This window comes from Heptranchias perlo, chromosome 18 (assembly GCF_035084215.1).
Source record: "Heptranchias perlo isolate sHepPer1 chromosome 18, sHepPer1.hap1, whole genome shotgun sequence".
Classification (NCBI taxonomy): Eukaryota; Metazoa; Chordata; class Chondrichthyes; order Hexanchiformes; family Hexanchidae; genus Heptranchias; species Heptranchias perlo.
In genome coordinates, this window is record NC_090342.1 from 21,016,739 (window position 1) to 21,034,641 (window position 17,903).

Genomic DNA, 17,903 nt, shown 5'->3' on the forward strand with positions numbered 1-17,903 from the left:
AAGTTATTCAACAAGCTTTACTTGATAAAAATGATATTTTATAGTGAGGCAGAGATTCCTCTCTGTCCCCTCTGGGTTAGTAGAATGCAAACCATGAGTCCAACTACTAGAATGTGACATCCCCATTTGTAAATTTAAGAGTAGTGTCTAGTATTTGATTGGTAACAATCAAAATTCTAAGCAGTTCATTATACAGAGAACCGATTCTGCAGTCAAGACTTATCGACAAGGTAAGAAATCTTGAAATGTCTAAAATGACAGGAAATCACTGAAGGAAATGCAATAATCTTCTGGGTGGGACATTTAATCAAGCAGATATAAGATAATTTAGTCTAGTCTAAATTAATAAATTAATAATGACAGATTCCTGAAATGAGTTTTACTGCTAAGTGAGGTCACATTTCTTTGACTAGTGAATCTCTAAACGAATTTGATATTTAAATGAGTTTGCCAGCTGCCATAATTTATTGGGGAAAATGTGAAGCCTGTTAGCATGCTTAATTGATTAATACTAATAAATTATTTAAAGAGAAAGGTTAATTGTCTCATCCAGCCAGTCTTTTCTATAATGCTGGAGCTGGGATTAAAGTCTGTTAAATAGGCAGCTATTAAATTCACTACACATTACCATGTCCTTGTAATTCCAGGAATATGACCAGATGTATCAGAAGTTAGTCATTATATAAATTATGCAGGATATTGCTGATGTTCAAAAATGGTTTTCATATAACTTTATTACATATAGAGCTACGGAAATATTTCAAGCAGTACAATTACAATGAAATCGCACACTTAGGTGTTAAAAGCTCAGTATAGTGACTAGCACAACTGGAAATTTCTTTTCCCCTTTATCCTGCACCAAATCCCACTCCCTCCATTCTTTGCTGACCTTGATTGGCTTCCAGTCCCACATTGCCTCAAATTAAAATTCTTGTCATTGTGTTTAAATTCCTCCACTCGCCTCACTCCATCTCTAACCATCTCTAGCATTGTAACTCCTACTCCCGAACTCTCCATTCCTCTGACTCTGGCCTCTTGTGTATCCCCCCACTCCCCACCACCTTGTGTTCTATCATTGGCAATCGTGCCTTCAGCTGCTTAGGCCCCACACTCTGGAATTTTATTCCTGAACCTGTCCACCTTCCTCTTCTTCAAGATCCTTCTTAAGACCCATCTCTTTGGCCAAGTTTTTGCTCACTATTCCTAATATCTCCTTTGGTTCAGCATCTATTTTTTCCTTATGCCTGTGTGACGCACTTTCATATATTTTTCTGCATTAAAAGGTGACAGAAATGTTGTAGTTATGTGGCTTTCAACTGCCATAGACCGACTGGCTGCAGCTCTGCATGCCACAGTGTCCCTTTTATTGAATTACAGAACTTACAACATGGAAACAGGCTATTTCGCCCAACTACTTAGTGTTGGTGTATATCCTCCACAGCAGTAGACCTAATCCAATGTGCCACTCTTTTTCCATATCCCTTTATTCCCCTTTCCTTCAACCATCTATCAAACCTGTTCTTAAATGTTGGCGTCGCCTCTGCATCAATCATTAACTCTGGTAGTACATCCCACGGCCTCACAAACCTGTGTAAAAAGGTTTCTCCTGCTCTCTGACCTAAATCTCTTACATTTAATCTTATATTTTTGTCCTCTTGTTTTAGACCCCTCAACCATTTGAAACAGTCTGTTCTTATCCACTCTGTCCCATTCCTTCATAACACCTCTATGAAATCATCCCATAATCTCCTCTGTTATAATGAAAACAGCCCGAATTTTTAAGTCTTTCTTTGTATATGTATTTTCTCATACTAACATCCTAGTGAATTTTGCTGTACCTTCCTTTGTTGCCTCAACATCCTTCCTGGAGTTCAGAGCCCAAAACTGCATACAATACACCAACTGTAGTCTTACTATATAGGTTCACTTTTACATCACAAATTTTATATTCCATACCTATTGCTATAAAACCCAATATTCCATTAGTTTTCTTTATGTCCTTAACCACTTTATTGTTTTGTCAACCTGAACCTCCAAATCCCTCAGTTTTCCCCCAAAGTATTGCTTTTTTTAAAAAATGTACCGCATCACATTTATTGACATTGAATTCCATCATTCACTTTTTTGCCTATTCCACCATCTCATCAATATCCCCTTGCAGGTTCCTTTGGTGCTCTAAATTATTTACTATGACCACCATTTTTGTAAAGTCTGCAAATATGGACACTACTTCGTCTAGTCTTATATCCAAATCATTGATGTAAACAGTGAACAGAAGCTGTCCTAGAATAGAACCCTATTCAACACTGTTACCCACTTCCAACCCTCTGAGAAAATGTCCTCCCTTCTAATCAGTTTATAATCCAATCTGCTACTTCATTTAGTTAAAATACTGGATAGCTTAAATTCCAACTTAGTATAGCAAGTTTTAATTTGTGATTTTGTACACAGAGGATTCCTTAATCTCAGCAATGCTGGCAGGGAGCTCAGGCACCTTCCTAGAATTGGTACAGAGCAACATTGGCAGAGGCCCAGAAGCAGTGCACAGATCTCAGCTCAGCTGGGAACAGTTTGTCAGCAAAGAGCCTTTGAAAGTGGAAGGAGGGACAAAAAGAAACAACCTAATTTTGAGATAAAACTCTTTATGCAATATGTTGTTGGAGCATGGTATGAAGCAGGGAGTGGTTGAAGCAGAGACCATTACATCTTACAAGGGAAAATTGGACAATTATCTGAAGCAGTGGAAGGCACAGGGCTTTGGGAAGAGCACAGGGTGCTGTGATTAGTTTTAGGCTGCTCTACCAAAGAGCTGGCACAAACATGATGGGCTGAATGATTTCTTTCTGTGCTGTAAATTTCTATGGTTCTATGAATTCAAAAAGTCTTGTGCTTGAACACATAATCTAGACTGACATGCCAGTGAGGTGCTGAGAAGTGATGCATTGTTGGATTTGCGGTCCTTTGGATGAGATGTTAAAACAAGGCCTGATGTACCTATTCCAATGGTTCAAGTGGGTGTTAAATAGTCCGTAACATTATGGGTATAGGAGCAGAGCGTTCCAGGTACTATATGTCATAGGGTTTTCCACAGTTCACTTGGGTTGTCATTTCTCAAAGCTATTAGGAAATTGATCAGGCTGGATCCTCCCCTTCCAAATCTATGCTCACTGTTATTTACTAGGTTATTGGTCAGCAGACAGTCTTCAAGTTTACCTTCAATACCACTATTCTACATGGGATTGAAGAAAAAATAATCAATCAGTCTGTAGTTGCCTATGTCTGTTTTGTCATTTTTAAAAAAATACAGGCATTAGTCTGTTTCCAATTTGCTGGTACCTCCCCACTGCCCAGTAATTCCTTCAATGATCATCAATGCCTCATAAATCTCCTCCTAGTCTCTTTTAGCACTCTGGGATAAATATGATCTATCCTTGGGGAATTATTTGTTCTGAGCCCTTTTAGCCTGTCTGGAACCTCCATCTAACTTATATTGGTCTTTAATTGCGCCTAGGTTATTTCTGTTTGGGGAGGGCATGTTGCTTATGTCTTCCCTTGTGAATCAATGGAGGAAGTAATCAATCAGAATGTTTATCACTCTGTGATTATGTCCCATGTCAATCCCATTTGCATACTGTTATGAAGTTGTCATGCATTATATTTACCAACTCTGACTAGACCAGTTACATTTTCCCAATTTATATTTGGTTCATTGAAGTCACTCATTAAAGTAACTTCCTTGTTCTCACAAACCTTTGCTATCTTTTCATAGAGAAAATTATTTTCCTATGTTGACCTGATAGTCTGTAGTGCATCCCTGGGGTTAGCTTTATTTTTAATCACATTAGAGATGGCTAATCAGAGTAGGCTATTATGGAGCTTTCTACCTCTCACAGGATCAACTTAATTTATATCCCAGCTGTCCCTGACACACTGATGTGGGTTCTGATGCTCCGGCATTCAGCTCAGTGATGTAATGAGTGACAATTTGGAGTGCGAGCACCACAAGTAAGAAACAAGTGCATTAATTCCAGTTTTTCTCTCAATAACTAAATACATTGAAATGATGGAGCTACTTCATTAATTACTTTCCAAATTGAGTTTAAACTAAAGACCATTATTCTTAAGGGAAACTGCTTCCACCTACTTATCCATTATTTAGGCAGCCAGCCAAACAGGACCATGACTATTTCTCTGTAAATCTATTAGCACCAGATTAGTTTTTCTTAATTGCTTTTGATTTTAAGTTATTGAACTGGAAATTCACTAGTTACTGATGTACTTGTAGCCTTTGACTATATTCATTTTCAAAAAGAACAAGAAGTGAGCTAACAGGAAGTCACTTATTATAATTGAATATCTGACAGAATGTCATTCAAATGTCCCCCATAAGTTGTAATGTTTAATTAGTTCTGGAGAATCATTTTTTTTGTCATGCCCTCTCATGGGACCCCTGCTGCTATCCTGTACAGAGATCCAGAACCTGTGCGATAGTTATTTTTGTCCCTGCAGTTTTGAGGAGATTCTCTAAACACTGCTTCTGTTCGACTTCCAGAATCTAGAGTTTCTAGTGGGTTTTAGGAGAATTAATAGTTTTTACTTTTTTTAGTGTTTTAGTTATTCTTATCTGTCCTATCAGTTTCTCTTCTAGTTGATTTGTCTTGTGTGAGCTTGGCAGGGTGGTGTAGGAGAAACGTCTTAAGAATTGTCTTAAATGTGTTCTCAAAATGGAGTCAGTAGTCAGAATGAATGCTAGGAAAGTAAAGGGCTAATGCTAATTAGGAAGGTTTATACAAACAAAACAGTCCTGACCAGTTACAGAAGACAAGCTGTCATGAGCACAGGCCTGGAGACAGCTCGTTAAGTATGTCCTGCCTTATCTGGACGTTTGTTAGGAAAGACCCGAGAAGGTAGGGAATAAATGGTATGTCTAGGTACCACTGCTTCATTGATTTGGAGGTCATCAGGGGGACCAACAGGGCAGTGTGAAGTGACTGACACCAGAAGGGCTGAACTCTTAACACATCACTCAGTTTGGTCAAAACAGTGAGGAATTTTCTTTGAAAATTATGCATATATAAGATAGACAGTGTTTTAAACACTCAATCATCCAGGTTCAGTTCTATTACTTTTAGTAGTTCTTGGTGTAGGAGTTTTTAAAAAAAACGAGTATATGTAGAACGTGTCTCTGTAAAATCAAAATGTGCATCTACGATGGAGAGAAAGGTTACAGAAGTTAAGATTGTACATCTATATCAGCCAGATACAAGTGTGTCACTTAGATGTACAAGTTTCCCCGCGATCACAGGAGGTGAGATTAAAGCCAGCTAGTCCAGATACAGCTACTAGCGCATAGGTGAATTTACCCAGGAGCAGAAGATCCAGGAGGAATGGATGGCACCTCCACAGATGGAGATTCATCACTCTGATGTATTAGAAGGCTAAAACCATCCTACCAGAGGAAAGCGAAGCAACCAATTCAACTGCACCAGCTCATAATGTTGAGGTTGTACAAGTTTGAAAACATTGCTAACTACAAGCACATAACCTTTAATCTATTTCATAGACTAGTTAAGTTAACAGCATTAATTATCAGTTATCCAAGGAGTTTAGTCCTGAATTAATCTCACCAATGTATATCAATCTCAACTGTAAATTAAACAGTAACCTCCCAAACCCATGACCTCCACCATCGAGAAGGACAAGAGCAGCAGGTGCACGGAAACACCAAGTCACACACCATCCTGATTAAAAACAGATATCACCGTTCTTCATCATCACTGGGTTACTGGATACCTCCAGAAGAAAGCTTTTCTTTGCAAAAAAAAGCATCCAGCTGGTGGTGGGTAGTTTCTCCCATGCTAGAGCTCAGTACCTCAGCTTAGACCCAACCACAGGGACACATAAAATTTAGAGCTTGGTACTCTGGCTTCAAGCAGGAATTCAGGGTGCATTTACACTACAAGTTTAACATCAGGGCAAAGCGGCTTCCGTTTTGAATGGATTGTAAACTTATGTAGTGTAAAGTAGAAGTTATGCCGAAACTAATCCCATGAAGAAGTCTCACTCCACTTCATTGCAATGTGAGGTTGGGCCCTGACTCCAGATTCAGCCTGCATTTAAACTATAACTGCAGCATTGGTTATGATGTGAAATACAGGATTACTACAATTCATAGAATCTTTCAGCACAGAAGGAGGCCATTCGGTCTGTCGTGCCTGTGCCAGCTCTTTGAAAGAGCTATCCAATTTAGTCCCCCATCCCAGATTTTTCCCCATAACCCTGCAAGTTAGTCTGCTTCAAGTACATCTCCAATTGCCTTTTGAAAGTTCCTATGGAATCTGCTTCCACCACCCCTTCAGATAGTGTGATCCAGATCCTAACAACCCTGTGTGTGAAAAAAAATTCTCCTCATTTCACCTCTGGTTCTTTTGCCAATTATTTCAAATCTATGACTTCTGGTTAATCTCCCAATTGCCAGAGGAAACAGTTTCTCCCTACTTACTATCAAAACCCCTCATAATTTTGAGTACCTCTATTAGATCTCCGCTTAACCTTCTCTGAACTAAGGAGAACAACCCCAGCTTCTCCAATCTCTCCACATAACTGAAGTCTCTCATCTCTGGTATCATCCTGGTAAACCTCCTCTAACCCTCTCCAAGGCCTTTACATCCTTCCTAAGCTGTGGTGCCCAGAATTGTACACAATACTCCAGCTGAGGCCTAACTAGTGATTTGTAAAGGTTTAGCATGACTTCCTTGTTTTTGTATTCAATGCCCCTATTTACTAGACCAATTATCCCATACCCTTTCTTAACCGCCTTAGCAACTTGCCCTGCCACCTTCAAAGATTTGTGAATATGTACCCCCACGTCCCTCTGCTCTTGCACCCCTCTCAAAATAGTACCATTTAGTTTATACTGCCTCTCCATGTTGTTCCTCCCAAAGTGCATCGCTTTACACTTATCTGCATTAAATTGCATCTGCCATGTGTTTGTCCATTTCACCAGTCTGTCTATGTCCTCCTGAAGTCTGTTACCATCCTGCTCACTATGTTGCCAAGTTTTGTATCATTCGCAAACTTTGAAATTGTTCTCCCTATACCCAAGTCCAGGTCAATTTTTTTAATAAAATAAGAAAAGCAATGGTCCTAATATCAGCCCCTGGGGGACCCCACTGCGTACTTCGCTCCAGTCAAAAAAACATCTGTTCACTACTACTCTCTGCTTCTTATCCCATAGCCAATTACGTACCCAAGTTATCACCATTCCTTTATTCCCATGAACTTCTATTTTCTGAATAAATGTTGTGGTACTTTATCAAATGCCTTTTGAAAGTCCATATGTACAACATCTATTGCACTACCTTCATCAATCCGCTCAGTTACTTCAAAGAACTCAGGTTAGTCAGTCACAATTTGTCTTTAACAAATCCGTGCTGGCTTCTCCAAGTAAGCATTAATTTTGTCCTTGACAATGGTCTCTAGTAGTTTTCCCACCACTGACATGAGGCTGATTGGCCTGTAGTTATCAGGTTTATCCATCTCCCCTTTTTTGAACAGGGGTGTAAACATTTCCTATCCTCCAGTCCTCTGGCACCACGCCCATATCCAAGGAGGATTGAAAGATTGTGGTCAGACCTTCTGCTATCCCCACCCTAACTTCCCTCAGTAACCTAGGATGTATCCCATCTGGACCGGAGGTCTTGTCAACTTTGAGTGATGCCAACCTATTTAGCACCTCCTTTCTATTTATTTTCATCCTATCTAATATCTCTCAGATATTAACTTCATCCTCTTCTTTTGTGAAGATAGATGCAAAGTACTCATTCAGAATCTCAGTTATGCCTTCTGCCTCCACAAGAAGATTTCCTTTTTTGTCCCTAATCGGCCCCACCATTCTTTTGACGATCCTTTTACATTTTTAAACGATTTTTGGGTTCCCTTTTATGTTACCCGCTAATCTTTTCTCATACTCTCTTTGCCCTTATATTCTTTTTCAATTACCCCTTGCACTCTCTGTATTCTGCCTGTTTTCTACTGTATTCTGTACCTGACATTTGTCATAAATCTCCTTTTTCTATTTTATTTTAATCTCTATTTTGTTTGTCATCCAGGGAGCTCTGGCTTTGGATGTAATATCTTTTCTCCATATGGGAATATGCTTGGTTTGCACCCGAACTATCTCTGCCTTGAAGGCCTGCCATTGCTCATTTGCTGTTTTCCTGGCTAATCTTTGTTTCCAGTCCACCTGGACTAGATCCCTTCTCAAATCACTGAAATTGGCTCTCTTCCAGTTGGGGATTTTCACCTTTGATTTTTCTTTGTCCCTTTCCGTAATTACTTTAAACTTAATTATATTAGGAGAACCTTCACCACACGGACTGCAGCGGTTCAAGAAGGCGGCTCACCACCACCTTCTCAAGGGCAATTAGGGATGGGCAATAAATGCCGGCCTCGCCAGTGACGCCCACATCCCATGAACGAATTTTTAAAAATCACTATTACCCAGATGTTCTCCTACTGAAACACACTCCACTTGCCCCATTGCATTTCCCAGAACTAGATCCAGCACTGCTTCCTTCCTCGTTGGGCTAGAAACATACTGATTAAGTTCTCCTGTACACATTTTAGGAATTCTTCACCCACCGTGCTCGTTACACTGTGTTTTTTCCCCAGTCTTAGAGTAATTGAAGTCCCCTATTACTGCTGTGTTATTTTTTACATTTCTCTGAAATTTGCCTCCCGATTTGCTCCTCTATCTCCTTCTCACTATTTGGGGGTCTGTTGTAAACACCCAGCAATGTAACAGCTCCTTTTCTGTTCCTTAACTCTAACCAAATAGATTCAGTCTTTGAACCCTCTAGTATATCGTCCCTCTGTAGAACTGTAACATTATCCTTGATTAATACTGCCACTCCATCTCCTTTATTTTTTCCTTCCCTATCCCTCCTGAATACATTGTAGCCAGGAATGTTTAGTTCCCATTTCTGCCCATGTTTAAGCCAGGTCTCCGTTATAGCCACTATATCATAACCCCATATGGCAACTTGTGTCTGCAGCTCATCAACCTTATTTGTAACACTCCTCACTTTAACGCAGATGCATTCTAACACCATGCTAGTCTGCTTTGCTTTTTTCCTCCATCTAATTCCTGTTCTTTCCAAACTATCCTTTATTCTGTTGCTGTTTGTCCCTCCTATTTTTCTATATACCTTGTCTCTCCTCTCTGCTGATACGTCCTGGTTCCCCTCCCCCTGTCAAATTAGTTTAAACTCTCCCTCACAGCACTAATTAAACTTCCCATGAGGACATTGGTCTCAGCCCTGTTCAGGTGCAATCTGTCTGGCTTTTACAGGTCCCCCTGCCCCAGAACTGGTCCCAATATCCCAGGAATCTGAAGCCCTCCTTCCTGCACCACTTCTTCAAACATGCATTCGTCTGCACTATCTTCCCGTTTCTGTATCACTCACACATGGCACTGGGAGTAATCCAGAGATTATCTCTTTTGGGGTCCTGTTCTTTAATATTTTTCATAGCTCCTGAAACTCTGTCTGTAGGACCTCAACCCAATTTCTACTTATGTCACTGATTCCAACATGGACCACAACTTCTGGCTGTTCCCCATCCCCTCACAGAATGTACCTTCATCACTGCCGCACCGTGGCTGCAGTGTGTACCGTCTACTGGATGCACTGCAGCAACTCACCAAAGCTTCTTCGACAGCACCTCCCAAACCCGCAACCTCTACCACCTAGAAGGACAAGGGCAGCAGGCACATGGGAACACCACCACCTGCACGTTCCCCTCCAAGTCACACACCATCCCTACTTGGAAATATATCACCGTTCCTTCATCATTGCCGGGTTAAAATCCTGGAACTCCCTTCCTAACAGCACTGTGGGAGAGCCTTCACCACACGGACTGCAGCGGTTCAAAAAGGCGGCTCACCACCATCTTCTCAAGGGCAATTAGGAATGCGCAATAAATGCTGGCCTTGGCAGCGACGCCCACATGCCGTGAACGAATTAAAAAAAGATGTCCTACACCCAGTGATATCCTTTACCCTGCCACCAGAGAGGCAAGACACCAATTGGGACTCACATCTGCGGTTGTAGAAACGCCTGTCTACCCCCCTATCGAATCCCCTATAACTGTATTTCTTGTGCCCCCGTGTAGCTGAGTCTCCCACGATGCCATGGATTTGTTTCTGACTACACTCCCCCAAGGTGTCATCACCCTCACTGGTACCGGTTTGTGAGTGCCACGTTCCCAGAGGATTCTTGCACTGCCTGTGTGTTCCTCCTAGTCTGCTTTGTGATCACCCACTCCCTCTCCGCCTAAACTCTCTATAGCTGCGGGATGACTACCTCTTGAAACGTGCTATCCACAAAACTCTCAGCTTCCCATTTGCACTGTAGGGACGCCAGCCGCCCATCAAATTCTGAAACTCTGAGCTCGAGCAGTTGGCGGCACTTCCTGCATATGTGGTTCTCCAGGACGCATGAAGTGTTCTGGAATTCCCACATGACACAGGATGTGCATGTGATGGGCCTCAGCTGTCCTGCCATTGATGTTATTGATGGTGTAAATGTGTTTGTTGTTCTGACTTAGATCCAATAATTAATGTATTATACGGCCTGTTAGAGAGAGAAACTTCCTTACACCCTGCAAATCTTTTGTTATTGGAGCCATATGAGACCTTACACCGAGCCATGTTCTGGTGATCAAAAGTCAAATTAAATAAGAGAGACTGAAAGTACTTGGAACGGCCAATATTAAATGATAATTAAAAGACGGTGATGGACTGGATCAATTTCTACTCAAACCCATTACAGGAGTGCTAATACCCAATCCACGCAGGGAGCTGTGACTCAAAAGGACAGGACTGTCCATTTTAATTATTGCAAATGGACACGAGAATTGTTCAAATTGTCTTTTTCCAATTATCAAACGTACATCAGCTTTCTGAATCAGACTCAGTAGAATAAATTTAACAAAATGATACTTCTAAAACAAAATGAAATCTTTAAAAAACTTAACAACAAAAATCCAGCCACACAGTAATGGATAATCCCGATTAGAACCAGTCCACCTCCCTCTGGGGCAGGACCTATTAGTTAAATGGTTAATTTTGACATTATATGAGTTGGAAACTATAGCCAAGTGCTTGCACACATGCAAAATGATTTGAGATCTCAAAAGAAATCAGGTATTAACCACACTTTAACAAACACACAATTCAATTTATTAGATGCAGCAGGTTGGACATTTTGTGTTTCGTGATAACACAATTACAAAGTTAAAACATTCTGCAATGTGCCACTGTCATGCCAGAAATGTCAAATACTGAGTTCTAGTACGAAGGAACCATTTAAAGTAGCTTGTATGGAGTCAAACAAATTTATTCTGCAGAAAAAATAAGCAGAAATTACTATCCCAGGATTCAGCATGTTTTAAAACTGCTGATCCTGAACAGCCGCCCCAAAAAAGTACAGATTTTTATTGAAGTTGTGAACATTACAGCATATATTGAGAAGTTGGTAGATTAGTTCTGTTCAGTCTTTTAAAAAAAATGTTGCATATGAGAGAGAAATAGCTTTGCTACAATTTTATTTTAAAGTTGGCAGTTTTCCACCTCAGATTACATGCTGTCTGAAAAACTCACATGACCTGTTCTGATAGATTCCCCCTACCTCCTGCTGGGTAGAATTCCAAAAGTGCTGATGACCCTCCAACATGCTCATCAAAGTGGCCATGTGTGAGTCCGAACAGTGAGTTTGTTGGCAGGTGATTTAATACTGGAAAATAGCTGAGCCTGACCCTACCCTCACCCCCCATGGATACAGTTCATAACAGAGGCCTGCGTTAGGAATCCAGATTGATTCTTCCTTTTCCTGCACCTGGAATACAGGTCACATTTAACAGCCCCTTTCGTTACTCATGCTGAGATCTGCTAATGTACCTCAGGCCAGAGGTTGAACCTGGGACTTTCCTTGGCTGGCTTGGTAGCACACTGCAGTAAATTTACCAACAAGCCTTCTTGCGGCCCTTGCATTTAACTGTTGCTAATTCTCCCTTTTTCTGTTGCGTGCCAAGAGTAAATGGTTGTTAATTGTTACCTGCTTTACAGACATACCATAAATAACATTGAGAAGTTGGGATTAAGGTAGAACTTTCTGCATTATAAAATTAGCCAAAATAATTAATGCTATACTGCTTTGGGAGTAGTGGTAATCCTGTTTATATTTGTCTTTTACATGATGCCTCTCCTGATAACCCACTGATTACTCTGGGAAGCTGAAGCTCCCAGTTTAATATCGAGAGTTTGGAAATAATAAATTAGCACCTGATGACTGACTAGCAAATTTCTCTACCCATTTCTCTGGTGGTATATATTATACATCTCATCTGTGGTAATTTCATCCAGTGTAAGTGTCACAAATGTACAGAAAGGTTATGGATACTGGATAACCTATTCCCAATTGCCAGACATGTCACAAACTACCCACTGTGCATTGCACGCAAGGGTCAAGCACAAATTAGATGCACACAGCTCTTGTGTCCGCTTTGATAGAAAATCATGTTTTCATTTAAAATACTAATTTGAGTCTCTCTGATTCTAAAATGTCTTATACTGAGTGGATGGTTGAGATAATGTTGTTTTCATATCTTTCCACTCTTCCCTTGAGAACAGTGTGCGATAGTGGAAGGATTCGCTGGCTGATTAACAATCTGACAGGCATGAACGCTCCTTCCATGGCAGTAATCATCTTTATACCAACCAATAGGGTAGTTAGTCCTATCGGGTGGTGTGTTTTATGGGATCCCACAACCCATACGATGAGCGTGGCCAATCACGCCCACCGGTTGCAAGTATCCCGCTGGATGTCAACCCAGAATTCAGAGACGTAGCTCTGGTCTCCATGCGCCGGGACTGTCTGAAGCGGGGTTCGAACCCTCAAACCTTCTGACTCAGAGGCAGGAATGCTATCACTAAGCCATAGGCTTGCTCCAGGTGTGATAATAGAGGGGACAAAATAATACATTTTTATAAATAAGTCCCCACAGGAGACTGGTCAAGAAGGTACGAGCCCATGGAATCCAGGGTGCCTTGGCACTTTGGATACAAAACTGGCTTAGTGGCAGAAGGCAGAGGGTGATGGTTGAAGGTTGTTTTTGTGACTGGAAGCCTGTGGCCAGTGGGGTACCACAGGGATCGGTGCTGGGTCCCTTGCTGTTTGTGGTCTACATTAATGACTTGGATATGAATGTAAAAGGTATGATCAGTAAGTTCGCTGATGATACAAAAATTGGTAGGGTGGTAAATAGCGAGGAGGATAGCCTCAGTCTGCAGGACGATATAGATGGGTTGGTCAGATGGGCAGAACAGTGGCAAATGGAATTTAACCCGGAAAAGTGCGAGGTGATGCACTTTGGAGGGACTAACAAGGCAAGGGAATACACAATGAATGGGAGGACCCTAGGCAAGACAGAGGGTCAGAGGGATCTTGGTGTGCAAGTTCACAGATCCCTGAGGGCGGCGGAACAGGTAGATAAGGTGGTAAAGAAGGCATATGGGATACTTGCCTTTATTAGCCGAGGCATAGAATATAAGAGCAAGGAGGTTATGATGGAGCTGTATAAAACACTGGTTAGGCCACAGCTGGAGTACTGTGTGCAGTTCTGGTCGCCACACTACAGGAAGGATGTGATCGCTTTGGAGAGGGTGCAGAGGAGATTCACCAGGATGTTACCAGGGCTGGAGCGCTTCAGCTATGAAGAGAGACTGGGAAGATTGGGTTTGTTTTCCTTGGAGCAGAGGAGGCTAAGGGGGGACATGATTGAGGTGTACAAAATTATGAGGGGCACAGATAGGATGGATACTAAGGAGCTTTTTCCCTTCGTTGAGGGTTCTATAACAAGGGGACATAGATTCAAGGTAAAAGGCGGGAGGTTTAGAGGGGATTTGAGAAAGAACTTTTTCACCCAGAGGGTGGTTGGAGTCTGGAACTCACTGCCTGAAAGGGTTGTGGAGGCAGGAACCCTCACAACATTCAAGAAGCATTTGGATGAGCACTTGAAATGCCATAGCATACAAGGCTACGGACCAAATGCTGGAATATGGGATTAGAGTAGACAGGGCTGATGGCCGGCGCGGACATGATGGGCCGAAGGGCCTCTATCCGTGCTGTATGACTGTATGACTCTATGACTCTATGACATCCAGTATTGCCAGTATATTATATTCCAGGAGGAAGTACAACAGCTTCTGACAGTACACCACCATCTGACACACATCAATGCTGTCACTGACCTGATTTATCTGGGGATTTCAATACAGAGCTCCTTGGTTTGGAGTGGAGCCCAAATACCTCATGTATCATAACTGTTGAATCTGTGGTGGTGTAAAAAATTGTTCACCCTTTTAGATGTGTGTTGGAAAGGTTTTGATCATTATGTATACAGGGCTTGGGATGGGACAGGCAGTGTCTAAATTCAGTGTCAGGAAAGAATCCTCAATATTTTGGGGTTGATCTGAAGATCCCACAATCTAATCTGACTATGATCAGTATTTTCCCTACCGTAGGTTATACATTTTTAAAAAGTAAATATACAAGTAGGTTCGCCACTACAAACCGTCTTCTTAAACCCCTCTCCACCCTCACCTCCCAACGAAAAGTGCTTTGTCACTAGGATTGAGACCATCCGTTCAGCTGCTTTGTTGCTTCCCTCTCTTCCCCTAGCCCACCAAGCCAAACTTCCCCTAAGGTTTCCCCCTAGTGTAGCCTTGAACTTGCATTTTTCCTCTAGTTTCTCTCCTATCTCATCTTGCCCATGAGACCTACCTCTTGCTCCCTCGATCCTATTCCCACCAAACTGCTGATCACCCAACTTCCCTTCCTGGCCCCCATGTTGTTGATATTGTTAATGGTTCCCTCACCTCAGGTACTCTCCTCCCCTTCAAATCTGCCATCATCCCCTCCTCAAAAAACCCACCCTTGACCCCTCTGTCCTTACAAACTACCCCCCATCTCCAACCTCCCTTTCCTCTCTAAAGTCCTTGAACATGTCGCCTCCCAAATCCGTGCCCGTCTTTCCCACAACCCCATGTTTGAATCCCTCCAATCACGTTTCCACCCCTGCCACAGTATAGAAACGGCCTTTATCAAAGTCACAAATGACATCCTATGTGACTGTGGTAAACTATCCCTCCTCATCCTTCTCGGCCTGTCTGCAGCCTTTGACATGATTGACCACCTCATCCTCCTCCAATGCCTCTCCTCCATTGTCCAGCTGGATGGGACTGCGCTTGCCTAGTTCCATTCTTATCTATCCAGCCATAGCCAGAGAATCACCTACAAAGGCTTCTCTTCCTGCTCCCGCACCGTTACCTCTGGAGTCCCACAAGGATCTATCCTTGGCCCCTTCCTAGTTCTCATCTCCATGCTGCCCCTTGGCGACATCATCCGAAAACACGACATCAGATTCTGCATGTACGCTGACAACACCCAGCTCTACCTCACCACCTCTTTCGAATCCTCTACCGTCTCTCATTTGTCATACTGCTTGTCCGAGCAAAAATTTCTTCCAACTAAATATTGGGAAGACCGAAGCCATTGTCTTTGGTCCCAGCTGCAAACTCTGTTCCCTAGCTACCCACTCCATCCTTTTCCCTGGCCATTGTGAGGGGCTGAATCAGACCATTCACAACCTTGGCATCCTATCTGACCCTGAGATGAGCTTCCGACCACAAAACCGCTCCATCACCAAGACCGCCTACTTCCACTTCTGTAACATCGCCCGCCTCTGCCCCGCCTCAACTCATCTGCTGCTGAAATCCTCATCCATGCCTTTGTTACTTCTAGACTTGACTATTCTTATACTCTCCTGGCTGGCCTCCCATCTTCCACACTCCATAAACTTGAGGTCATCCTAAACTCTGCTTCCCATATCCTAACTCGCACCAAATCCCGTTCTCCCATCACCCCTGTGCTCACTGACCTAATTTGCTCCCAGTCTGGGAATGCCTCTATTTTAAAATTCTCATCCTTGTTTTCAAATCCCTCCAGGGCCTCGCCCCTCCCTATTTCTGTAACGTCCTCCAGCCCTACAACCCTCTTAGATCTCTGCGCTCCTTCAATTCTTGCTTCGTGTGCATCCCCGATTTTAATCACTCCACTATTGGCGGCCATGCCTTCAGCTGCCTAGGCCCTAGAATTCCCTCCCTAAACCTTTTCGCCTCTCTACCACCCTCTCCCTCCTTTAAGACGCACCTTAAAACCTACCTCTTTGACCAAGCTTTTGGTCTCCTGTCCTAATACCTCCTTATGTGGCTTGGTGTCAAATTTTGTTTGATAACGCTCCTTGGGACGTTTTACTCCGTTAATGGTGCTATATAAATGCAAGTTGTTGTTGTGATTCATGGCTTGGTACCAGCCTCCAGTGCCTTGTCCAAGTGCTAATTCTTCTTGTGTGAGCCTGGACTACTGTGCATGTAAACTGTTCAACAGCTATCACAACTGAAGCCAATCCTGTCTTTACCTGGTCACCTGTAACTGAAACCCTGGCTCAGTTTTCCTCTTCCTAGTCCAGGGGATGCTGATGGCAACTGTGTACCTCCAATGTCACCTTGGTTGAAGTCAGTCAACTCAGCACAGATCATTGGTCAAGCCTCATGCCCTGCCTAGTCTGCAATGCTCAGTACTACACCACATGTCCATTTCTGCACTGAGGTATTGGAAAGATTTTTCAATGCAACTTCTAAGAATCAATTCAAATAATCACACGAACATACTTTTGCTTCTTTGTGATGATTTTCTTGAGCATAATATCTAAACAGCACCTGATTCTATTATTTGGGGTGTTGGGGGGAGTTGTTTAGTGAAATTACTAAGCCTGATAGTGCAAGGGAGCTGAACATGGTTGCGATGACTGGATTATTGATAACTATTAATTCAGCTCACTCATACAATCAGGCTCAGCATGTCCTACTAGCCAGGTTCCCTGATTGTGCCATCAAGTCTTACTGTTTAACCACTTTTGATAGACTCTGTAATCAATGTGTGTTCTAACAGAGAAACTATATGCAGCACACCTCTCTCTAACCTGCTTCTTCTAAAGCCCAGAAACAGTCATATAGATGGGGTTCAGTGTACCATCTTGATATATAAATTTATGAAAGCATAAATAATTTAACTTAAAAATACAACGGAAAATTATCCAGATGATCTTTGTCACAAATTCACATTTAATTAATCCCACAAGATGATCAAGATGTTTGAAATTAGAACAATTATTGCTTTGTTTACTTTGAGTATTCTTCCATGGTTGTATTTTCTAATACTCTTAATTTTAAGCATACGGAGGACACTATTCTTAATAAGATTCCCATGTTAAAAGTTGTTAATGAAATTCAATGTTGCAAGAATTAATGCAGTAGATGTAGTTTAAATCTCTCTGTTACCTTGACTTCCATAGCCTGTGTCTATTCCTGATCCATCCCAAGATTCCACTGCGCTATCCACACTGGGGATAGTAGTAGAATACATCTCACAAAGCTTGACTGGCTTTTGCACAGTGGGTATTTCATCTTCCACATCACTCAATTCACTCAGACAGCCAGAAACAGATGTTTTTTTAGGACTGGACACTGTAAAAATAAAGACCACCAAAAATGTTAACTGCAAATCAAAGCACATAACTATATAGTTTTTTAATTCAAGACTGAATTCTGCACCCTCTCAATGTATTAATATCTGGTGTAGTGGGTTTGTACATTGGCTTTTCATCTCAAGGGCCTAGGTTTAAATCCAGCCCCAAGTTATTGGATTGAAGCTTCCCCTCTTTGCTTGCTATTAAAGTGCAATGGGCTTGGCGGGCATTACTGTCCCTAGTTTGGGACTATA

General features: G+C 42.0%; 1 protein-coding gene across 7 annotated transcripts in view; it reads right to left on the bottom strand.

The window, feature by feature from the left end:
• The window catches only part of grip1 (glutamate receptor interacting protein 1), a 284,071-nt gene that overhangs the window by 6,991 nt on the left and 259,177 nt on the right, over positions 1-17,903 (bottom strand). For all 7 annotated transcript variants that reach the window (XM_067999485.1, XM_067999488.1, XM_067999489.1 and 4 more), the window contains one exon: positions 17,462-17,647. In XM_067999485.1, coding sequence (XP_067855586.1) covers positions 17,462-17,647 — 186 coding nt within the window. The remainder of the gene's footprint in view (positions 1-17,461; positions 17,648-17,903) is intronic.